General features: G+C 35.3%; 7 protein-coding genes across 7 annotated transcripts; 2 read left to right on the top strand and 5 right to left on the bottom strand.

The window, feature by feature from the left end:
* The first annotated feature begins 1,666 nt into the window (after nt 1–1,666).
* LOC106315923 (heavy metal-associated isoprenylated plant protein 26) lies at nt 1,667–3,344 on the top strand. Its single transcript, XM_013753768.1, has 3 exons — nt 1,667–1,834; nt 2,323–2,398; nt 2,886–3,344. Exons 1-3 carry the CDS (start codon nt 1,757–1,759, stop codon nt 3,179–3,181), a joined length of 450 nt encoding a protein of 149 aa, XP_013609222.1. The 5' UTR covers nt 1,667–1,756; the 3' UTR covers nt 3,182–3,344.
* A 600-nt stretch (nt 3,345–3,944) lies between these two features.
* On the bottom strand, nt 3,945–5,300 carry LOC106315205 (RNA polymerase-associated protein LEO1). Its single transcript, XM_013752953.1, is given in 4 exon segments — nt 3,945–4,607; nt 4,609–4,736; nt 4,738–4,823; nt 5,258–5,300. Coding segments are annotated over 4 exon segments (477 nt in total). The 3' UTR covers nt 3,945–4,387.
* Nucleotides 5,301–5,754: 454 nt separating this feature from the next.
* On the bottom strand, nt 5,755–6,260 carry LOC106314003. Its single transcript, XM_013751952.1, has one exon. The coding sequence runs from the start codon at nt 6,185–6,187 to the stop codon at nt 5,966–5,968; it is 222 nt and encodes a 73-aa protein (XP_013607406.1). The 5' UTR covers nt 6,188–6,260; the 3' UTR covers nt 5,755–5,965.
* Nucleotides 6,261–11,957: 5,697 nt separating this feature from the next.
* LOC106312844 (DELLA protein RGL3) lies at nt 11,958–14,029 on the bottom strand. The gene has a single exon (XM_013750518.1). The coding sequence runs from the start codon at nt 13,815–13,817 to the stop codon at nt 12,240–12,242; it is 1,578 nt and encodes a 525-aa protein (XP_013605972.1). The 5' UTR covers nt 13,818–14,029; the 3' UTR covers nt 11,958–12,239.
* Nucleotides 14,030–15,752: 1,723 nt separating this feature from the next.
* On the top strand, nt 15,753–18,391 carry LOC106317314 (endoglucanase B). The gene is made up of 5 exons (XM_013755154.1): nt 15,753–16,160; nt 16,277–16,524; nt 17,041–17,367; nt 17,630–17,826; nt 17,920–18,391. The coding sequence occupies exons 1-5, from the start codon at nt 15,753–15,755 to the stop codon at nt 18,321–18,323; spliced, it is 1,584 nt and encodes a 527-aa protein (XP_013610608.1). The 3' UTR covers nt 18,324–18,391.
* Nucleotides 18,392–19,159: 768 nt separating this feature from the next.
* Nucleotides 19,160–21,157, bottom strand: LOC106318524 (putative uncharacterized protein DDB_G0271606; the record flags this gene model as incomplete). The annotated part of the gene is given in 2 exon segments (XM_013756539.1): nt 19,160–20,177; nt 20,741–21,157. Coding segments are annotated over 2 exon segments (1,048 nt in total), but the record flags the coding sequence as incomplete, so codon positions are not given.
* A 238-nt stretch (nt 21,158–21,395) lies between these two features.
* On the bottom strand, nt 21,396–23,955 carry LOC106318523 (maltose excess protein 1, chloroplastic-like). The gene is made up of 9 exons (XM_013756538.1): nt 23,645–23,955; nt 23,357–23,530; nt 22,997–23,287; nt 22,795–22,884; nt 22,319–22,420; nt 22,119–22,237; nt 21,977–22,039; nt 21,822–21,883; nt 21,396–21,720 (listed from the first exon to the last, which is right to left on the bottom strand). Exons 1-9 carry the CDS (start codon nt 23,864–23,866, stop codon nt 21,638–21,640), a joined length of 1,206 nt encoding a protein of 401 aa, XP_013611992.1. The 5' UTR covers nt 23,867–23,955; the 3' UTR covers nt 21,396–21,637.
* Nucleotides 23,956–24,785: the final 830 nt, after the last annotated feature.

The following is a 24,785-nucleotide window of genomic DNA, read 5'->3' as shown; positions in this document are numbered from 1 at the left end:
CTAATTTAATTAATTATTAAAATTAATATATATATATATATATATATATATATATATATCGTTTTAAATTAAACTATAAACCACATAAAATTCATAAATATTTTAGTTTCAAAATTTATTTTGAACAATATTTTTGATACAGCTTTGAACGAACAACAAAAATTTTGTTATCAGTAATTTAAAGTTTTTGCAATTAAAGATACAAATGATCCAAAAAACCATATGCGTAGAAAACATCATTTAATAGACATTAATATTAAAAATATACTATATATGTTAATATCATTTAAATTTAATTACATATCTTATCAAATAGAAAAAAATTATTATTTGGATTAATAAAATTGATTTATATGTTCGCACCAATTCAATTATATATATAATAGTTACTGACTTTTTAATTATTCAATATATATTCATTATTTTATAATATGTAAAAATATATATAATATAAAATAATTTTTATATATAACGTTCAGCGCAGATCTTAACCTAGTTAGTCTTAATCAGCAGAACAACCTAATACTCACGCAAACATCTTTCACAAAATATATCTCGATATAATTGATTATTGGTTTTATCTATATATGTAAAGAAAATATGGCCTGAACTTACATATATTCATTTGTAGAAAAAGTGAAGGCCAAATATCATTGGTAACTCAACATCACACTGTATCACAAAGCATCTAAAGTTCTAGCATTGTTGAATGATTTTATTCAAACAATAAGTAACGATCATCGCTCATTTCAGTTTTTGATTAAAGCATCTTATAATAGTATTATTTTTTAGCAAAAAAAAAATAATCTTATAATAGTATTATATATAGTTTAATGGTTTCTGATAAAGGAATCTTAGAGCATTAGCAGTGGAGGTTTCTCACACAGCTTCTTCCCACAAAAATAACAAAGAAAAATCAAAAAGGAAAAGAGAGATGATAGAAATAACAGAGACGTCTCGCTAGGAAGAAGCGTTTGAGTTTTGGGAAGAAACTGTTAATCTATAGATATTAGTCCATCTTCTTTTATTTTTAAAATTTATTTCTGTTATTCCATAATATTAATATAATATTGATGAGATACTCTTGCTAGAAAATCTACCAGTAATGATGCTCTTATTGACAATTATTGAGACTTTATTTTAAATTACATAAAAATGGATGACAAAGCCATAATCTTTGAATCGAAACGAAAGCAAAGGCCAATAAAAAAAGGAACTTTGTTTAATAAGGCCAATAAAAGAGCTTTTCGCACATCATTTCCTCACTACAATACAGATTACTAATGTTTTAGTTTTATAAAATTCGAGTTCTGATTAAAGACTACGTTGCAGAACTATTTCATCTCTTGTAGAAGAAAAATGATACAAAATCCATGAAAATGCATGCACGAACAAAATAATTGCTAAAATAAGATGTACCTTTTTTCCTTTTTTTATCATCGATCTATTATTGTTTTTTTTTTCACTTCTGTTCCTAATACACCTTTTCTTCTACAACATTCTCGTGGAAAATAGTTATAAAATAGACCACTAAAAGAATCAAGAAAGCCTATATATACATGGAATCTTGTATGCATGTCACGTAACTCTCTTCTCTTCTCTATTAAGAAAGGCTATTTCTTCTTCTCTCCTTATATATACCCACACACACACTCATACACATATACATATATTAACATTTACATACACATAAAAATATATTGAAACCCATTTGATCTTATAGTAAATACATAATTTATTTGGTGAAGCTAGAAGAATGGGTGCATTTGATTATATATCTAGCTTTTGTTCATATACATACTCTAATGCCAAAACCAAGCGTAAGCCATTGCAGGTTTGTTCTCCTCACTCTTTATCTTTCATTATTTGTTTTAGAGTCTTATCTATATACATATATATGATATATATTAATTCTAATTGATTTGGTTAACTTCAAAATGCTAATACGTTTCGTGTACAGTAAATTCAAATGTCTTAGAACGTGACCATGTATTTTTATCCGTGTCGTCTTCTTAAACATGTTTCTTCAAAACTTCATCAACTTTTCGCTGTATGTTATATCGCTACATCATTATTCATAGGCGATATACATGATGAATTAACAGATATAGATAATATTAAACAAAAAACTAACTACTGATATGCTTCAGTTGCCTCTTTCAAAAAAAAAAAAAAAGAGATGCTTCAATAGCCAGATTACTGCTGAACTATATGACATGAACAAGCTTCGAAAATTAGTTTGAAATCTATGACTACAGGTTAAATAGTATTTATAATTTTATATTAATAGAATAATGGTAATGAATGTTTTTTCTTGTATAGACAGTGGAAATCAAGGTCAAAATGGACTGTGACGGCTGTGAAAGAAGACTTAGAAACGTGGTTCGTCGCATGAAAGGTTCTCTTTCTCATCACTCCCACAGTATTTGAATAAAAACTTTCGCCAATCTCTCTTTTTTCTTTATTCTAGCTGCTTTAATTTCTCTTTTTAAGATTCTTATTCTACCTTAAAATTACATTTTCATGACTGGCCTAAATATATATATATATATATATCTATAACTACTAATCATTTGCTCAGATTTTTGGTCTCAAATGATTAATTATTGTTCAAAAAGTTCGGAATGTTTTTTTATTTATAAAAGATGTTTATACTATCATTTTGTTAAAAGTTTTTACTAATTTTGTAAGTTATTTTTAAACATAAAAATTCTAATAACTTTTAAAACTTAAAAGTAAGATTCATCTATCAAAATTTAGAAAAATAAATTCTACTAAATTTAATTGTTAGGTTTGTTCATCTTAGTTTTTGTTCAAAGCACATATCGTTTAAGAGTTGAGACAATTGGTTACTTATTTTTCATGTTTTGAACCGACTGGTATAGGCGTGAAAACGGTGGAGGTGAACCGGAAACAGAGCCGGCTAACGGTGAACGGTCACGTGGACCCAAACAAGGTGTTGAAGAGAGTGAAGAGCACAGGGAAGAAGGCAGAGTTTTGGCCTTACATACCTCAGCATATGGTCTATTACCCTTTCGCGCCTGGCATGTACGACAAACGTGCTCCTGCAGGCCACATCCGCAACCCTACACAAGCGTTTCCAGCCGCAAACGCACCTGGTGAAAACTACGTTTCCCTCTTCAGCGACGACAACGTCCACGCCGCTTGTTCTATCATGTGAAATATGTAAGAAGCAGAATATAATATATAATCTATATTTTCTTCTTTGTGTACACATCTACTTTTGCAAGTTGCAACTATTCTCATAATACAGAAAAGGTCATGTATAATCTATGTAATAAATTATAGAGACAATATTTTCACATATGGACTAAGATGGTCTATGTTCACTTTTGTATGTTTAGAACGTTAGAACATGGTAAACCAAATGTGGCAAAGTGGTATTATGATATATCTATTATGGATGACCTAGCTCTAAACCAGAAGCTTAATACTTTTCACGTCTGCAAAATATCTTTATGCTTTACTCAAAGAGAATATATGTGGCAAAGTGGTATTATGAAATATCTATTATGGATGACCTAGCTCTAAACCAGAAGCTTAATACTTTTCACGTCTGCAAAATATCTTTATGCTTTACTCAAAGAGAATATATTTTTGTTTGTTTTGGTGGAGTGATCTTCCATGAAGTCAAAACAATAACCATAAGGCTAAATGGAATCTTAAGAGGTGAATATTGGTAGCATAATGGAACAATTAAGCAGTAAATGTTGGTGAATTTGTCTAATTTCTGTTGGACTAGAATGGTAACTTTGACAATTGTATAATTTTATAAATAAACAAAGAGGAATATTAGGAAGAGACCCAAAAATCAGCATCTTGTGATTTGTTAAGCAAATTGCTTTGTATTTTGTTTTAGAATATAAGCTTCAAAAGGCAAGAGAGTGTCAACATTACAAGTTCCAACTTTTGAACACCAAAAAGAAAGAAAAAAAAACTTTTGAAGATCAAAAGCTCATAAAGCTGTATTCTTCCCCTCCCCCTCAAAAAAAAAAAGTCCAAAGGGACCAAAGCATCTCTAGCTTTTCCTTCAAAGCTTCTTTCTTTAGAAGAAGGAATACTAAAAAGTCCAGAATCACTCTAAAGGAAAGCTGCTTAATCACGGTACCCGATTATTTACATGATTGGCATCAAGATGAAACAGTCATAAGACTCTTACAGTTGTATGATACATTTTGGATCAACACAATTACAGGAAATAGATTTGGTACTTGAATCATTAAGAAGGAACCTGTCAATATGAGCTTTCCTTCTTCTGGACTGTGCCTTCTGCCACTTCTTCCTGGGCACTAGTTTACTCTCAGGCTTCAACTTAATCTCAGGCGTGAATTTGAAGTTTGGATCTCTCATGCGAGTCTGCATATCCTTAAAGAACTGCATGTTCAGTCAGCTCCGAGATTGTCCTGTACTTTGGTTTCTCTTTAAACTCAAACAACTTGTCTAAGTACTTATCAGATGCTTCGTTTGGGTGTGGATCTGTTGGAATATCGTCGTCATCATCTCCAGTCCATAAAGTTTTCTCCTCATCGGTTCCGGACCAAACACTGTATAATTCGTCACTGTCATCTGCATCAATTAGACTGGAGTTGTCTAGCTTTCTTAACCTCTTTCTCAAGCCGGTTTCTTCCACTTTCTTGTTGAGTATTAGCATTGTATTCGTCTTCACTTCCTGACCATAGAGTATCATCATCATCATTCTCCATTTCTTTCTCCCAGGCTTTTTTTAAAGTCATCATCACCTGGCTTCACATTATCAAATAGGTTGTAGTCTTCACGTCTTTCATTTGCATATGATCGAGTTCCTGCAAGACAAGTAAATATAGAGCCATGAACATCACTAATAACCAACTCAACCTATAAGCAATCCATTGCGTTGTCAAAAAAAAAAAAAAAAAAAAAAAAGAAGATGCAATCCATTGATGTAAAAATGAATGAAGAAATTACAAGGAATCCTAGATCAAGACCGTGAGTCTTGTCAACTAATGTATATGTCTTAAATCAAATCTTTTGGCTGTAGTTCCAAAACAAACAACTAGTCAGAGAATGTTTTGTGCAATCGTTCTTTAGGGATGAATGATTATGCTACGAATTTGATCACTCCATTACTTAAGGAGCAACACAAAAACTTAATGAATCAAACAAATAGTGTTATACCATTTTTCTCATGTTATGACACATGTAGCTTCCTACCACAGTTTCATTATCACTCTCCAACACAAAAAAAAAAATTCGAAACTTTCAAAAGAGCCGTGAACAAATATAAGTTCTCTCTGCGGCATTTCCACGAACATGTTGTCTGCTATTACATCTGAAGACACAAAGTGAGTCCGAGAGCGCGTGATGAAACCTTGTAAGTTCTGCAAACAAAAATCCGTCAGCTTCGAACTCGTTTAGGCTTTAACTGAGTTTGAAATTGAAATCGCTCTATGGAAATGGAATTACAGATAGACTGATCCAATCGCAGAACCAACCTTTTGGCTACGATCATAGAGAACAGAGGAGAGAGACTATTCGCAGCAAGAACATCTTCTTCTCTCCTCAATAGCCCTTTTAAGCGATGGCTATGATGCTGAAATATTATTACAACAGTAACGGATTCTCCCGCGCTAGCTCTCTCAGTTTTTTTTATACAATTTCTTGTAATGATATGGCAATGGGCTTTGATTAAAGAATTAATGTTCTGTGATGTAGCGACACTTGTCCTTATCATATAAAATTTATACTAATATCTCATTTGAGTCCATTACAATATTTTATTTGCTTTCACGTACGTGTGTATACAAATACAAACATAAATGTAAATCTTTAGTTGGGTTATACATATCAGAAACTAATCCAGACTTGGATTCGGAACTTTTATTACAGATTAAAAAGGAGGAAAAACATTAGTTAACAACCAAAGACATTAGACATACATAGTAGTAGTATAATGACGAAGACAAAGTTAAATGGGAATAGATCTTGAGACTTTAGGATAAACCACAGTGGCTGGATGTCCCATTATACGCCGACCCTTGCTATGTTTAAAGATATAAACCACCGCACCAACTGGCCATTCGATAACTCCGGTCACCAGAAAAGCCACGAACCCTAGCGTCGGTCCCACCACTTTGCACCTACACGGGTTTTGTCTCGTCCCGCACTGAACACACGAAGGAAACGCCATTACTTTACTTATTTTTGCAGATTCAAAGAAAGAGTGGGAGAATGATTGTGATTTGTTGAAAGAGTAAAACTAGAGGAGGATATCTTTATATAGACGAATGATATTGTATGATTAATTTATTTCTTTTCTTTCCACGTAGGGTCTGTTTGTTATAATTTTGAATTATATAGCAGATATTATAATTTTAGGTCGGCTGCTCATTATTTATTATCTCAATTTTGAAAAATTTAAAGAGGTGTCGAGATTATAGACACGTGTCGTGTCAAGCACAAAGGTGACTAAACATGTGGCTTGAAACTCTTGGAACTGAGCTATGAAACTCTCTTACGTTACGCTTTTTATTCGTTTCCCCGACTTATATTATCATATATCATATCGACTGTCCACGTGAGACGACTAAGATTTTTCTCTTTCAAGTTTATGCTGAGTAATCTTCGTATGGTATTGTTAATAACTTATTATCAGAACACAATAGGTTTAGTTATATGAAGATTGCTAACTGAAAAACTTCTCTCTCTTCTCTGTTCCCTCACTGACATCTTTCATGGAGATATAGATGAAATGAAGCTTTTCTTTTTCGCCGGTTTGTTTTTGGTATCTTTCAACCGGTTTTAGATTCTCCGACCGGGTCTCTGTTTCCGGAGACGCATCTTTTCTTGGTGGTTTGCCGACTCTGTTTCCAGCGTTCTCCTTTCGTCTCTGCGTCACTCTTCTGACTTTTCTTCGTCAGAGTTCTCCCAATTTCTTTAATCAGTGTTTTTCACAGCTTCATCGCTCAACCGTCTCTCCTCTCTCGCCTCTGATCGATCCCTTTTCTCTTGATTAGGGTTGATTCATCTTCAGATTTATTTTCATCTTTAAAGATGTCTGATTAATGAAGGAAAATCAGAAGCTGTAGGTTGGATTGAAGATCATTGATTCCAGTTTTGAAGTGTTGATTCGGTATGCGACTAGGTTCGTTGAAAAGATGGCTCTGTGTGAGCGATACTTCATCATCGGCCGCTGTTGACGGCAGATTCTCTCGTATCACCTCGTTTTCTCCTGAGGAAGCAAGCTGCCCCTCGGCCTGACGCGTTTTCATTGATCGCCGGGAGATCGAACACGTGGTGGTGTTGCCATCTTGCATTTCTTCTACGGTTTTCCTCTTTGGACTTACGGTTGTAAAGTGTTGGTTTTTTTTCTTAGACTTTTATGTTTTATAGTTTGTTGGGCTTTGTCCATTTAGGACTTTGACCCATTAATAAATTTCAGTTGACAAAAAAAAGATTTAGTAATATGTTATACCTAAAAACAAAGCATATATATGTATATCCATGTAACCTATTATCATTTTCTTATCTACATATTTGAGAATCATAATTTTCTTAGAATAATACCAGCACTGGAGCCGGTCCGGAAATGTTTTAATAGAGCACTTACACTGTTTCTAGAGCCACCGCCATCTCTTTGCATGTCATTCTTTCCATGCAAAGAGATGGCGCACGTGTACCTAATGAATCGTCTCCTCCATGCAGGACCCATAATATTCCCCTCGACGTTTCATCTTCCTTTAGCAATATAAGGACGAGGAGCATGCCCTCTACTGCTCCAAAGGCAACCCCATAGGAGGCCACTCTGAGCTAACTTTTCTTCTCTCGAGTACTTGGCATTTAACACACTGTCTAAAGTTGAAAGCTTTTTGCATATAATGTTAAATACTTTTAAAACTTCAATTTATCAGTTTCTGGTATAATATAGTTTTTTCTTCTTTTGAAACACTGGTATAATATAGATAGAGAAAAAAAATCTGAATAGACTGAAGATATAAACTGATCATTTAAGATTTAATTTGGTTTTTGTACAAACTATTTGTTAATCCTGAGTATTGTAAAACCCTAACTAGCAACTTGAATATATATTTTTTAAGAAAGACTACGTCACACATATTATCTATGCGAAGTGATTTTTCGCATTCAGACTCTCACGGTAAAAATTAAAGCGGTTGAAGTCATTGTTGCTTTAATGAATTTTTATATATAATTTATTATATATTTTAAAACGAATTTTATGTTATATTAGATCAATATTTTTTCAAATAAGTTAATCCTTATATATATTGTGTTATCATCTAGATATAATGTTTTTTACTATAAAAGTTAAAAATTAAGATATAAATAATTTATAGAGGAGATCCACTAAAAAAAAGCAAATTTGTTTTTATTAATATTTGATTATAAATTATTTATATCTTAATAACACTTCTATGTCGGTGATTATTTTGCTTAATGATTAAATTAGAGTTACATTGTTTTCCTCAGCTTCTTTAGCTATTCAAAGTTTGGCTGAAAGAGTAGAAAGATGCTCGAGCAACAGTCCGATTTCTTTATCAGTTTCTGTCGAAGCTAATGAAACACCAAAACGGTGATAACTACGATACCCTCTTTTATCTGGTACCGGAAAACAGCTACATTAGCAGAGTAGAATGGGTGAATCTATACATTTAAAATTAATAGCTTAATGTAATATTTTAAATTATATTAAGTTGTGTCCTGATTTAGAGAAAAATATAGTCGTATATATAATAATAATTAATTTTTTATAATGTCCATATATACTTTATAAATAATTATGCTTTGAAAATTAGATGAATTATATATTTAACGGAGCATGTGAGAACATTAATTTTAAAACCATTTTTTCATTTACGTCAAATAATATAGTGAAGAAAATAATGTTATGATTGAAAAGAATTCTACTATGGGTTTTTGGTTCATTGATTGTATGATTTGTATTATTATTTATAGAGAGAAATAAATATCGGCAAAAATTAGGAAAACAATAGCAAAAATTTAATAAAAATAACAAAATGATAACGAGAAAAACAAAAAGATGTCGAAGAAGATGCATAATATGTGTCGGACAAGTTAATGTGATAATTATATATATAATTTGGCAAGCATTTATTGTTACTAAATATTCATCGGTTATTTTCCATCAAATTTATGGAAACTTTACGATTGAAAATTAATCTGCAACAAAATTAAGGGAGTTTATTGCGAGGCGGATTTCTAAATATTTTTTAAATTTTCAGAATCCTTTGTTATTGGTTAGCGGATTCTTAAATTCTTAGTAAAATTCATTGTTATTGATTAGTAGATATTTAGATCTGCATATTTTTTTCTTTCTAATTCTATTATACAATCTATTTTATTTGAAGATGGATTCTCTACATTTTTACTCATGTACCAAAACGTTCAAAATATCAGTGACATACATGAGATTCTCATAATTCATGGTTAAAAAATGCATATGCATTCAAACAAAACAAGAAATATGGGGATGTGGAAACAAACTATCAAAGATTAAATAAGGTAATAGATAAGACAATACAATGATTATAAAGAGATTTAAAAAATATTTTTTATTCACTGATTATGTGTTTATTAATCATTTGATCAAAATCATAAATATTATTGAATTATCACTAAATTTCATGCTACTAAAACAATATTGAGATTTTAGATTTTCAAACTATTCGAAGTTAAATATATTTTTTAATGTTTTTAATTATTATTAAAAATTTCTGACATTGTATACACAATATATATTTTTATGCAATATTTATACGAATTTGCAGGCAAACCACCTAGTTTCTGGTAAAGTTAGTTTAAATTCGGACTGTTTGCTTTCAATTGTTTTGTTTAGTGTTATTCCTCCAGAAGTTCCTAACTAAAAGCATACCTCAAAACTTTTTTTGTCAGATAAGTGTTTATATAATTTGATAATAATTTATTCCTCGACAAAAGAAAAACGAAGAAACTTGAACATCATAAAGATACAAACACATTATGGCTGATGCGTCAGAGAAAGCCGAGCACGACCATATTTCAAGAAATATTTGATGCTAACGCTGATGGTAAAATCTCAGCAGCTGAACTCGAAGAAGCTCTCAAGAAACTTGGTTCAGTGACTCATGATGACGTGAATCGTATGATGACTGAAATTGATACTGATGGTGATGGAAACATATCGTATCAAGAATTCATCGATTTTATTACTTGGATAGCAATGCATGGAAGGCTCTCAAGTCTCAACAGAGGATAGGATGAGGAGATGCATCATGTGTGTGTTGTCAGGAACCGCTGGAGACTTTGCATCACGTGTTCTTTGATTGTTCTTATACAAAACAAATTTGAGAGGCACTTATGAGATGTAATGGAAGATCAGTACACAGCTGACTGGGAAGGAAACTAAGGTTAATGACGAGAAAATCAAACTGGAGTAAATTTCAGATCTTCATTATAAGATATATTTTTCAGTCGACAGTCCACACTGTCTGAGAGAAACATGAGAAGGCATGGTGAGATTTCAAGTCCAGCCACTCTCTTGGTAAAACGGATTGATAAAAATATGAGAAACAAGTTCAGTATACTGCAGAGGAAAGGAGAAAAAGCTTTAGAAAGAGGGGTGGCTTTCTGATTTAGTACTAGACATGGGTAGAAGGAAGCTTAAGAGATGAATTCTAGATAGCAGTTTAAGAGATGAAAAATTGAGTTACTTGGAAATTTCTTTCAACTATATGTAACATTTGATGTAAAAAACAGTCTTTTTTATTTTGAATTAATTTTAACATTCAGTAAAATAAAAAAAATCACCGATTTTGCAAGTGCCAATCGTGGAGCTACGAAGGATGTTGCCAAATTTTTCTAAAATAGTACTTGTCATTGTCTTTTGTTTGAGAATGTCTCATACCTTTTCAATATGAGATATTTGGTTCTAAGCATTGTCAAAAAAAAAATTGTTACTCTTACTCCTTTTTGTAAGTGAATTTATTTTATATCCTACAAATTCAATGTGATCATTGCGATGTGAGGTGAATGCTAAAATGTTTCTTTTTCTTCTTCGAAGTTTCTTTAATTTTTTTTTTGATGTTTTTGGTGTGAACCCAAATGCTTTCTAGGCCCAAGGACTAATCACCAATCCAGATTTTCTTACCATTTAAGACGTCTACGGGTGGCAAAGAGAAATCGAACCCAGTACGGAAGCTCCGATTTCTTTAATTTAACTCAAAGTCGAGGTACTTCAAGCGAATCCAAGATCAGAATATCAGCCTCACACATTATAACACATGACATGGAGAAGAGCTTGAGGCACTTGCAAGAACGTGCGTCTCTAGTGACCCTTCCAAGTAAAACATATATTATTCTATCTGTCTTTTACTTGTTGTTAAATTTACATAATAATTAATAAACCATCATTTTGGTGTTCATGTTAAGAGTTTAAGATATTGATCCATGGAAAAAAAGCACTGATAGATGATTCGGGTGCCTGGTTCAAGAACGAGTTAGTTCTCCTGGTGAGTCCGACCTAGTGATCCTCTGACAAGTAAACATGATTAAAAATTAGTGGCATGCATTAATAATAAATCTTTTTATGAACATATATTTAACAAAAAAAAGAAATAATAAGCCACCGTCTATTAACTGTTTTTTTTTTTGCTCCAGTAATTGAAGATATTGTTTTGTAGGGGACAAATTCAAGATATGTTTGTAGTTTCTATTTTACACATTTCTAAGCAAAAAAACGGTTCACCCCATCTGATCAAAAGCTGACAATTCAGACATCAAAACCGAAAAGTAGAGGCTGGACTCCGGCTTTTCAGTAAACTCAAGACTCAAGAGAGATTAGCTACTTCATCTCCCCTAAACGTTTGTAGCCTCTATTAAATAACCGAGTCGCTCCAAAGTCCTTTGCATGCGTTACCACATCTTTGAGGAGGTGCAATATCCCATTAAATAACGTCAATTCTTCATTTTATTATTGAAGAAAAACACTAGCTCGTGCTTACATACACACATCACATTTTCCTCGTTCTCGAATCTCGACGACAACTGGGCCCAATGGTATTAAAAAGTACGGAAAATGCGGGAGAAAATTATGGGCGAAATAGTCATCGAACGAAACTAGTGGGGTAAGTCACAGTAAAACAAGAAAATAAAGGTTACAAATTGCAATTTTATTTCCTTATATTTTAAGAAAAACGTTTTTTTTTCCTGACGTATGTCGTAATCTTCTACCGCCGCCGCTCCGCCGTGACGTCGCTGACTTTCCACGCCGAAGCAGCAATAAGCGGTTTCGTCTGCCACGCAAGCATTAGACTTCCGTCATTCTCGTCGACCCTATACCCATCTCCGCCGCCGGATAGCGCCAGCAACAAACTCGCTTGCTTAAACGCGTCTGATCCGAGACTAACCGGGTCAAACCCGGCGGATCCCAACCGCTTCCGCCACTGATCCAGCGTCTCGTGCCGCTCGATCCGATCGGTTCCTTCAGCAGCCACCACGTTCAGGATCTGCCTCCCTAAGTAAACCTCCGACATTACTCGGTCTTGACTCGGTATTATAACTCCGTCCTCTAGCGAATCAAACAAGCTAGAGTAATAGTGAAGCGCCTCGTTAAACCGTTCCAAGAAAACGACGCCGTTGTGGTTCGCTTCTTGTTCCACCACCGTTACAATGCTCGGTTTAACCGCCTTAACCGTCGCTAACAGCTTTTCGATCGAACCGGGTCGAGCTAAAAGCGGATGGAGCTCGAAAACCGAATTAACCACCAGAGTCTCCGATTCCGGTCTGGTCTCGAACATTTCCGGTTCGAGATCGGTTAAACTCTCAACGGTAAGACCTTTGAATTCGAATTCAACGCCGATGGCTTGAGCCAGCTGAGCTAGCTTCCAACCTAACTGCTGAATCCCATCTCCCTCCGACGGACCTCCAACGCCGGTGAGACGGAACGACGGAGATCCTCCGGGACGGAGAGCCATAGCTTGCATTAACGCCGGCCACTGCATCCCTTGGTTTATCCCGAGATCGATTACGTGTACGCCACGCGCCGTCGCGACTGCCTCTAGAATCGCCTGGTTGGCCGTGAAATGCGCGAACTTCAGGTAAGGGCAGGACTCGTAGAAGTGCATCTGGAGAATCTCTTCGAAAGAAGGATCAACGGCGGGGGAGGAAGGGCGGATCCGGTAGATCCGACGAGCGAGCGCTTCGGCGAAGTAGGTGGCGACTTTCCCCATCGCTCCCGCCTGAGAAGCCGCGAGTGATCCCACGCGTTTCACGAGAGCGTCGGCGAGGATCAGATTCTCCTGCTGGACCGCCTCGGCGCACGCCACCAGCGCCTGGACGAGTCTGACACCGGTCTCCTGCGAGTCAACGCCGAGCATTACCACGGGTCGAGTTGACTCGCTTGAGTCACACCAGGGACCGAGTCTGATCCTCTTGCTGTTGTTTTCGCTGTTGGTGCTGGAACACTCGTTGTCATCTGAGAATGGTGTTAGATTGCACATCCGGGTCGGGTCAAGATCCAGAGAAGGCGGGTAGTAGTTAAGCTCCGAGAGCATGGTCTCGGCCCAGCTGGAGAGATCAGATGGATTGTAATGAACGGTGTCGTTTAATGCATTAGAGCCAAGAACATCATCGTTGGAAAGAACCACTTCAAGCTGCTCAAGCTTCTGTGCAACATCCGCCATGTCGGAAGATCGAACCTTGTACCCTAAAGCAGATAGAAACTCGTCCATGTTATTATCGTCTTCTAGCTTCTTACCCATTGAATGAGCTTCTTCTACAGAAGTTTCTTGATGGCTTCTCTTCATAATCAAGAATGGTTTTTTTTTTTTTTTTGCTTTGGTCGGTTGATGTGTGGTTATGGTATGGGAGTGAAATTATTGGTGTTAGAATTAGTAGACAAAAGTGTGGAAACAAAGGAGAATCAGAGGAGAAGAATTTAAACACGAGAGAGGAAGAGAGAGAGGTCCAATAAGGGGCAGTGAGGGACCTGGAGAGTGTGCAAGTAAAGAGATAAGGCCATTATACTTAGCCATGTGTTTTCTCTTCTTATTTCTTTCATAATTCCGAGATATATATTTTTATAATATAACTATTATTATCATCATCTCTTTATGCTTTTTGAATTTCTGATCCAAGTTACAAAAAATTCGTCGCTCGATGCTCTATTCTTATGATTATCTTTTTGTTTAATGGTCCAATGGACTGTCATTGTCTATTAAACTATTTTTACTTCCTACTAGATGTTGAATTTAGAGTTTCCAAAAATATTAAAATTAGTGCACAGCGAGATATTTATTTAATTATTATCTCAATAAACAGTACTCGAAATTGAAATATGCTGATTAGTCCACAGCTGAAGAAATTGAGCAAGTTTGTGATTTCCGGACTAGTTTGCCTTGTTAGTTTCCAATTATTTTGTTCGAATAGAAGTGAAATACTAATGGAACTCAATACCACATCATGATAATTAATATAGATGACATAAGTATGTAATTTTATTATTTATCTAACAATATTTTAGTATTTTCAGTAAATTGATAATAGATCACGGTTTCCAAAGGAAGTACAGCTCAGATTATTTGAGTTTGTGAACAACGTGACCACCCTCACAGTCGACATGTGGCGGCAGACATAGCTTACGATCCACAACATTAGGTTACTTTCAAGTTTTTATTTTATTCAAAACTGCAGTTTATACTATACGATGACATACATCCAGTGCCGGCCCTTGCCATGTGCACAAGGTGCTTATGCACAGGGGTGAAGATATTATTGGTTTATATATTTTGATTGATTTAGAAATCTATATAGTATTTATAAATCCAGTTAAAATATGCAAATCCAGAAATTTTTCCTCGGATTTGAGTTTTTGTATTTTTAACTAAAAATCCATTCAAATCTATTATAAAATCAAATATATTAGTAAATCCGTACGATTGAATAACACTTGATTTGATACAGAATTTATGAATCATTAAACCAATAACACATGATTTTAATACAGATTTAAAAATCATAGAACCAATAACACTAGATTTAGTTCGGATTTTTAAATCCATTAAAATACAACAAAATTTTTAGCAAGAATTTAGGGTTTTTTTCTTACAGATTTAAGAGCCCTGTTTACCAATTATTTTTATTGGTCTTGTAAAAATAAAAAAAAAAATTGCACAGGGTCTGTAAAAAACATGAGCCGGGCCTGATACATCATCAACATGCAAATCACGAGTTCTTGAAACGAAAAAGACTTTTTTTATATAATTGTTGAAATTTGATCGCTTGTATAATGAAAAATAAGATGTTAATCTATAATTACCGTATATAATTCAATTGGTTATAACATTTAGATTCCTCAACTTCGAATAAAAATTTAGCAAAAAAATAAATTTCGAATCAATTTCATAAAGACAAATAGAAAACTATTCATAGTTATTACATTTGATGAAGGTTCGCGATGATCCACTGATTTATCATCTTATCTTAGAATAGATATACAATCCGAATGTTTTAACATAAACAATTATCCAAAATGTGTGGTAAGAAGATATTTATCCACAGTGTTCCGCAATAATCTAAAAAAGAAGAAAACGTTGAAGCCTATCATCAAACTAAAACCCTGATATATAACAGTCAATTATCTATAAAATAACTCAACAACTCCCCTAATATTATGACAAAACCTTTGATTTCATTCTATATATATACTAGATAGTTTTCCTCAAACAAAATCAGTAATAGATATGGCAAAAAAAATCTTTCCCTTAACTATCCTTTTGTCCTTGCTCTTGTCATCAATATCTCTAACCCTAGCAACAGATTATCCACTCTCCACGAAGTCACGATGGATAGTCAACAAGAGTGGCCACCGTGTGAAGCTAGCTTGTGTGAACTGGCCTTCACACCTTAAGCCAGTAGTGGCCGAGGGGCTGAGCAGCCAGCCAATGGATTCAATATCAAAGAAAATAAAAGAAATGGGTTTCAATTGTGTTAGGCTCACTTGGCCACTTGAGCTAATGATTAATGACACTCTAGCCTTTAATGTTACCGTTAAACAATCATTTGAGAGATATGGATTGGATCATGAGCTTCAAGGGATTTACACTCACAATCCATCCATTGTCAATACTCCTCTTATCAATGTATTCCAGGCAAGTATACACAATTAATCATGTGATAATTCATATGAAAAACAGTTTTTATAAGACTCCAGATTCTTGTTTTAACTATATGTTATAACTTCTTACGCAAGCAACACTTTTCTTAGGCCGTGGTGTATAGTCTGGGGAGAAACGATGTGATGGTGATACTTGATAACCATAAGACCGTACCGGGTTGGTGTTGCAGCAACGATGACCCGGACGCGTTCTTTGGCGACCCGAAATTCAATCCAGATCTATGGATGTTGGGTCTTAAGAAGATGGCCACAATCTTTATGGACGTGAATAACGTTATTGGTATGAGCTTGAGGAATGAACTTAGAGGTTACAATCATACTGCAAAAGATTGGTACACGTACGTAATAAATTCTATTTTTTTTCTTTATCATAATGCCCATGTGAAGCTTAAACACCAAGAAATTATGCACGTTAATTAGATATTCATCACTGATTTTATTCCCTTTCGCTATAAATAATTAAATCCCTAAAAATAATTAAGTACAACTCCAGCTATAAAAAATATCCATATGTATGTATAAATATTATATATATCGGTTGATATGGGAATCCAAGGTTCATAGATTAAACAACAAGAATCAACGCAGAGAAAGAATTTATTAATTTACATGATTTCATTGATTCTAACATCTCTATTATTAATGTTTAAATTATTAGTATGGGAAAAGAATTATTAATATGGCAATTGGAAATGTTTTTTTTTCCTTTTTGCATGTACCTTAGGTTCATAGATTAAACAACACGATATAAGAATCAACGCAGAGAAATAATTTGCTAATTTAGAACACATTTTCTAATATTAATGTCAAGATTATTAATATGGGAATTGGAATTATACTTTTTCACACGGTAGGTACATGCAAAGAGGAGCAGAAGCAGTGCATGGATCAAACCCTAACGTTCTGGTCATACTCTCCGGGCTTGACTTCGACGCTGACCTAACTTTCTTAAAAGATCGTCCAGTGAATCTTAGCTTTAAAAAAAAACTTGTTTTGGAGCTTCATTGGTATGCTTTCACCAATGGTACTGGTCAATGGAAATCACACAATGTCAACGATTTTTGCAGCCAAATCTTCACTAAGGAGCATCGTACTGGAGGTTTCCTTCTCGATCAAGGCTTTCCTTTGTTCTTGAGCGAGTTCGGGACCGATCAAAGAGGTGGTGATTTTGAAGGAAATAGGTATATATTACAAATTGGTTGAATACACATTTGAGGGAAGTCCAAAATATATAGTTTAGTATTGATTTCAAAATATAAACATTAAAGAATAAAAGGGTCAATTGTTATTATTGCATTGACATTCACTTAGGGTAATATAGTTTCCAAATAAACCCATGATTTAAAATGTTTTAACATTTTAGTAAGTGAAACCTATACAGATTGGTGTCTGAAACAATCAAGGATTCAAGGCTTGAAATATTATTATCAACTGTGACATTAGGTACATGAGTTGTATGCTGGCATGGGCGGCCGAGAAAGATATCGATTGGGCGGTTTGGGCGCTTACCGGAGTTTATTATTTCCGTGAAGGCAAACGTGGTGTAGTTGAAGCTTACGGTATGTTAGATGCGAACTGGCACCATGTTCATAACCATACTTATCTCCAGAGACTCTCCGTCATTCAACCACCACATAAAGGTAAATCAATCTTGCTTTGCTTGTAAACTAGCCTAACTTATCATCATGCATGTGTAATAATACAAGTTTGAGAAAGTAACTAAACTGTCACAGGACCCGGTATAAAGCACAATCATCACAAGAAAATATTCCATCCGTTAACCGGACTGTGTCTAGTGAGAAAATCACCGTGCTATGAGTCAGAACTCACGTTGGGTCCATGCACAAAGGACGAGCCGTGGAGTTATTCTCATGGAGACAGACTTGAAATCAAAGGAGGTCACAAATCTTGTGTAGAAGGCGAAACATCCGTTGGAAGTAGCGTTAAACTCGGCAAGAAGTGCACAAAGATTAAGCGAATATCGGCCACAAAGATGCATTTGTCGTTCAAGAATAACGATGGTTTGTTGGTATGCTTAGACGTGGATTCGGATAACAATGTTGTTGCTAATCATTGCAAATGTTTGACTGGAGATATTAGTTGCGAACCTGCAAGCCAATGGTTTAAAATCTTCTGAGGTATGTTTATTGATTTTAGTTATGAGAATAAACAAAAGTGCATAGAATAAATTACGATTACTGGATTGATTGTGTTTCTTTTTTTTTGGGTTCGAGAAGACGATCCAATGCTTTTGTATTCTTGAAGTTTGGAGTTCGGTGGAATGAAAATTAGTATATAATTTAATTTCCTCTAAAGATAATAAGTTTAACCAATTGTAATATTATTGTGATTCGTCATGAGATTTTTGAGGGCTATAGACAAAAACCTCACTCTCTTTTAGGTCAAGATCAGCTGGCACGAAGTTAAATGATTCTAAATACATGAGTTTTGATCATGAGAATAAGCTAATGAAATATTGGCATATGATCTCCAAAATTTTATGAAAAATTATATATATTTAAGTTGCAAAAAAAAAATATATATATATATATATATATATATTTTTTTTTTGCAACTTAAATATATATAATTTTTCATAAAATTTTGGAGATCATATGCCAATATTTCATTAGCTTATTCTCATGATCAAAACTCATGTATTTAGAATCATTTAACTTCGTGCCAGCTGATCTTGACCTAAAAGAGAGTGAGGTTTTGTCCATAGCAAATTAAACCATGGACAGCAAATTAAAAGAGAGTGAGGTTTTTATTTTTTCACAAAAAATAAAATTAAACCGTGGGCAGAAGGGAGCACTGGTGGTCCATTATGCGGTGTGACAACTCACATAAAAACTGGCCAAAGAAGATGATTCACTGATGAGAAATCTACACCGCGATCTCCATGTTTTGGAAAGTGGTAAACGTGCTGCGGTTTTGGAAATTTAAATACTACACGTTTTTGAGGGTTTAACGGAACAAAAGTAACCATTTTACTATTACAATCATCCGTAACAAAAACAAACCAATGCATACATACATAACAAATCCACATTAGTACATAAGCTTACCTACTACAAGCTTTAGAACCTGAAGCTCTTACACCTTTGACAAGATTCGCTTATTAGATAACAAGCCACTCCATCTCCATGTATAATGAAGAACTCTCAGGACACTATTCAATAAAATTAAAACACACATCTAATTAAAGCTACATTAACATTAAAACCGAGTAATGCTTACTTGGCTTCAACATCTGATGGTTCAGCTAGCGGCAGACTTTGAGCCTGACCATCCTGCCATGTGTAGCATCTTGAATCTAGTTGTTCAAACTATAACTTCCACAACAACCACATTGGTCACTTAGCGGCTGTTCAAATCGAACTCCCCTGCTTCACGCCAGTTCTCCTGTTCACCAGTCTCTCCGTTCTCATTCTCCTCATCATTCAAGAAATCTTCCGAAGGCTCCTTCTCCTCTCTCTGACTATTGTTTCCCCACCCATTCATCATCTCATCAGGGTTCATGCCACGTCCTTGCTCTCCCATCTCGTGACTCAGCTGAATACTCCCACCCTGATTCCCAACCGCGTTAGCCCTCAACGGGTTACGAGCCATTATCTCGGCGTGGGACTGCGACTGCCCAGCCTGAGCCAACGCGGCCATCCGCAGCTTAGCCTCCTGAGCCTCCCTGCCAGCCTTCTCTCTGTCCATCTCTGCTTTAAGCTCCAGCAACGCCTTTCTCTCTTCTTGCAGCAGAGCTTGCTCCACCATAAGCCTCTCCTCGGATCTGAACTCTCCCATGGCTCGCTTTCGAGTGATTATGTTGAAAGCTAGGGCTTGTTTCTCAAAGGTTGCAGTGAACTCAGCGACTTTAGCGGCGATGTTGTTGTCCCACTGCTGAGAGCGGGAAAGGGCTTGGCCTGTTGGGTCTGAATCGAGGATTCTATCGTCCTCTTCTGCTTCGTAATCTGCTACAACATGATAAGGCAGTAACCTGCATAAGAGGTATGATAAGAAACAACCCAAATACAGAAACGTTCAATCAAATTCAAGGCAAACAAATCTATATAAAAACCCCCAAAAATAATATGCCAATTGAAAGTTGCAAACTTTTTTTTAGCACAAAATATAAATGTCAAGGAATAATTATTAGTATCAGAGAATCAGGTGGTTATACTAAAAAAAGGGAAAAAATCATTAAGTTTTTGTAATCCTAAATCAACCACAAAACAATGCCACGACCATGCAGAGATACCACCACATTAAACTCAGAAAGAGTATTGGATCTAACAAGGACAATATCAATAAAAAAAAGTAAAGAAATTAACTAAAAGGCTAACAACATACAAGTTGCAGACTTTCCGACAAGGGTCAGTAAGTAAGTCATTAACAGATCACTGTTTTCATATCACAGATCAGACAGCCATATATCAATAAGTAATTTTGACTACACCAGAGATTGCAAAGATTGAACGGGCGAGAATCTCTTTGGTGGATTTCTATAAAAGGAAATAAATTTACAAAGAAATGTAAGTAATTCGATAATTTAGAACTAACCTTTCGCAAGCGTCTTCGAGAGAAGAGAAAGGTCGTTTGAGATCAGGGTGGCAGACACGCCAAGCGTCCTGATAAGCGAATTGAAGCTCGATGTGATTCAACGGACGCATCAATTTCTGCTGCTGTTGTTGTTGCTGCTGCTGTTGCAGCATCTGCTGACTCGCTACAACCTGCTGCTGCTGCTGGAGATTCGGTGTAGGCTGTCCCAAGCTAGGGTTGGGATTAGGGTTCTGCTGAGGCGGAACAATTGGCCGAGTCTGGATTGAGCCTGGGGGGCGGAGATGGACGTCGATGTTGGAGGGGAACCTAGACATGGCGGCTTGTTGTTGTTGCTGTTTCTGCAACTGCTGTAAGAGAAGCATCTGCTGCTGTCTCTGTTGTAATTGATGTTGGTAGAGAAGCTGCTGTTGTTGTTGTTGCTGCTGCTGCTGGGGATGATTCCCTGCCAATGGCTTCGTCTCCTCCATCTTTCCTTCTTTCCTCCGTTCTTTCCGGATCTCTAGGTTATTTCGGGAAAGTCGTGCGAGTCATGGTGTGGTTTAGGGGCAGGAGAAAGAAACATGGGCCTTATACGGGCTCTAAAAGCCCAATAGTTTTAGCTCAATTACTCAGTTTTAAACTAATCGATAATCAAGATGAATGACCAGATTTCACGAGTTTTTATTCTTCATAACATAAAATATCGTAGGAGTAGGGAGGAATTAACAAATTTATATGGTTTAGTGTGATTAAGCTTAAGTAATGAAGTGGCACTAAATATGCGTTTTATATAGGAGCTTGGGACAAATACAAATAACATAAATAAAATACATGGCTTGGTCTCCTTGATACAATCAAGTAATCCTCCCTCTGTGTACTTGCTTGAAGCAAACCAACGGTGTTTAAGCTTCTATTGAGTTATGACCCAAACACCAACTCCTTCAATGATCTAAACGGAGAGCTGTGACCATGGGCTGCTGAATCTCTCCATAAAGCAAGTCCTGTTTTTTACACACGATCAAAACAATCAAAGTATTTTCAGACATATGTTGAAAACAAAGGATGATGATGATGTAAGATAGTTTCTTTGAGTGTTATGAACCTATCCATGAGATCAAACCAATTGTGGATGCTGCAAAAAATGACTTGCTCGTGCAGTTAGACCTGCATTTTGATAATCCCGGATGTTACTGATAAGCTTATGTAATCGTGAAACAAAACATTCTAGCTTCAAGAGAGGTGTGCGAGGATTCTTACAGGTATAAGCACAGAATGTTTCCATATCCATAAAAGAGAGTTGCCCATATTGAACCAGTAAACCTACATCACAGCAAAGGTGGATATCAAATTGCTTGTTACTATGAGTGAAAATAGTGTTAAACTGAAGCTTAGCTTTTACCACATCAAATCACGGATAAATAATGCTCTTGGAAGCATAAGCCCGTTCCCCATCATCGAAAGCAACATTGTGATTGGCGATAAGCCTTTTATGTTGTCTGGACTTAGGAAATTTGTCCACTGAAATATAGATGAACATCAGATATCCAGTAGTTGGGAGAAACGTTCAAGGAACAGGAGAAGTAAGACTCGCTGTTATACCATTTGGGAAACTGGCATCCACATGAACATAAGTGTCGCTGTCCATCCAGATAAAGACTCGACAAATTTAACACCTTCCTCTGAGAGTTTGCCGGTTCGAGCCTGCATTCTTACCAGAAGAAAGTTAAGATAAAAGGAAGATTACTACATATCTTAATAGTTGTTGTAAAAGATCTGTGAAACTGGGACTAAATAGGTCAGAGAGTCCAAACAACAGACCTATATAAACAACATCTAGCAACTCAATTTACAGTGCCGAGGTCACCATTTCCCCCCCTTTCTATAACTGAAAACTCCCATATGTTTTTTTTTTTTTTGGCTTATTAAGTCCGAAAATTCAGCAAAAAGATTTTTAAAAAAATGACTTCTTTGTAAGTAGGCTTCGAAAATAATATCCAAGAGAGTAGAGTGAACCCTGAAGAATGTGTAGGCAGTCTATGAGGAGAAAGATAAAGCGGAAGTACTTGAAAGCTTACCATAAACACAGCGGCTACAGCAATAACAAAAGCAGTTGTCCCAGGCAAGATACTGTTTGGTACAAGAGGGACAAAAGTAGACCACATGACCTGCGATTTCAAAGTTCAGAATTTCACTGTCGAAACAACAGTATATGTGTCTGCTCTAATGCCTCTATTGTAAAAAAGCCAAAACTTGAGGTAAAGGGGTAAATAAACTCACTTGAGGTAGAACACAGAGTCCACCAACAGTGATAAAATCTTCCCACAGTCGCCACAGAGTCGTACTAAGCTTACCAAAATAGAACAAAGCGTTCAATATAATACCAAGGGTAACAACAGCTGAAGCAGCAACAAAAAACGGCAAAGGCATAGCTCCAGCCACGGTGAGCTGGGAAAGGACAACGTGAGTGGAGATGACTCCGAGTGTTTGCACAATAGCAGCTTCTTTTTCTCTCTTCTTTGCGAAATAAGAAAGCAACGAAAGGTTTCCTAACAAACCAGTCAACATCCCCTGTATTCCATCAAAAACGTTCACTTTCACATTCTATCCAACATAAGTTGTGTATCAAAGAGTTTTTACCAGCCATGGGACAGCCGAAAGTGCGGTGTTGTTTCCCGCCATAAGATTCTGAGCATTGAGGATGATCTGCGGCAATTGCAGCATCAGAAACGGAATATTCGCTCCGCCGGAGAACTTGGCCGTCCATGAATCCCATTCTTCGTATTCCTTAACCTTCTCTAAACCTAGAGATCCCTTTTAGAGAATAAAACCCCCCCCCCAAAGTCAAATAAAAAAAAATTAGCGATTGATGTTAGAAGACTCTACAGAGCCATTCGAGTGAGCTTAAGATTCAATTTGAAACCTCACTTCCGAGTTAGTTGCACGAACAGGGACGAGTCGTCGGCGATTCGAAACAATCGGATTCCACCGAGTCAGAGCCGATCCACGGAAGCCATCGACGCCTATACAAGCACGCTTCAGCGGGAGGCGGGAGAAACGAGAAGTAGGAACGAAGGAAGAGCGAGGATAAGTCGGGAAGATCAACGAGCGGTTACTAGCGAGAGACATTGCCATGGTTTTAGCTTCCATTTGGAGTTTGGAGAACTATTCTCTACTTAACGCCTTTGTAACAGAGAGGGAGATGGCGACGAAGCAGACGGGAGGGGTTATACGAGTGAAAATCATCTTAGAGAGTAGTGATGTTGGGAAATGAAAAGGTGACACGTGGATGTTATTATATCGTTAACTGTTGCTACTTTGTAGTGATCCTAGATTTTTAAAAGATATTTTATTTTCTTCAACCTTCGATTTTCCCCGTACATGATACAAAATTAAAAAAAAAAAAAAAACAAATTCGAATCTATACTATATAAAAAAGTTGAGTTTATAAGCCATCGAGAACATCCACGTAGGATTTAAACGACCAATCGTAATATGACAAATTATTATTTAAGTTTACTATTTTTAAAAATATTAATATTACCAAAAAAATATTTATTTCAAACTAAAATATAAATCAATATCGAATAAGGTAAATTTACAAAAATATAAATACTATATTAAGTTAACATAATGTTTAATATTTTTCAAAAATTAAAAAATAAATAACGAAAAGAATAATTAATTTAAAAATACAAGACTTTCAAACAAGTATAACTATATAAATCTAAATTTAAACTCATGATTTTCAAAGTTTAGGTTATATACTATTGAAAATATTCAAACTAACATATACTATATATAAGTTGATATTATAAATCATTGAGAATGTTCACATATTATTTTAAAGCACCAAAAATATACCAAATCGTTTTTCAATTTGGTATTTCTAAAAATGTTAATATTACGAAATTTTTTATTTCAAAATAAAATATAAATAATTATCAAATAAGTTAAACTTACAAAGTTAAAAACATCATGTACAAATCTATACTATATAAAATAAAGTTTCGAAAATTAACATAAAAATCTATACTATATAAAAGTTGAGGCTATAAGCCATCGAGAG

This window comes from Brassica oleracea, chromosome C9 (genome assembly GCF_000695525.1).
Source record: "Brassica oleracea var. oleracea cultivar TO1000 chromosome C9, BOL, whole genome shotgun sequence".
Classification (NCBI taxonomy): domain Eukaryota; kingdom Viridiplantae; phylum Streptophyta; class Magnoliopsida; order Brassicales; family Brassicaceae; genus Brassica; species Brassica oleracea.
Note: the sequence above shows the minus strand (reverse complement) of the source record. Positions and strands in the feature narration are given on the sequence as shown.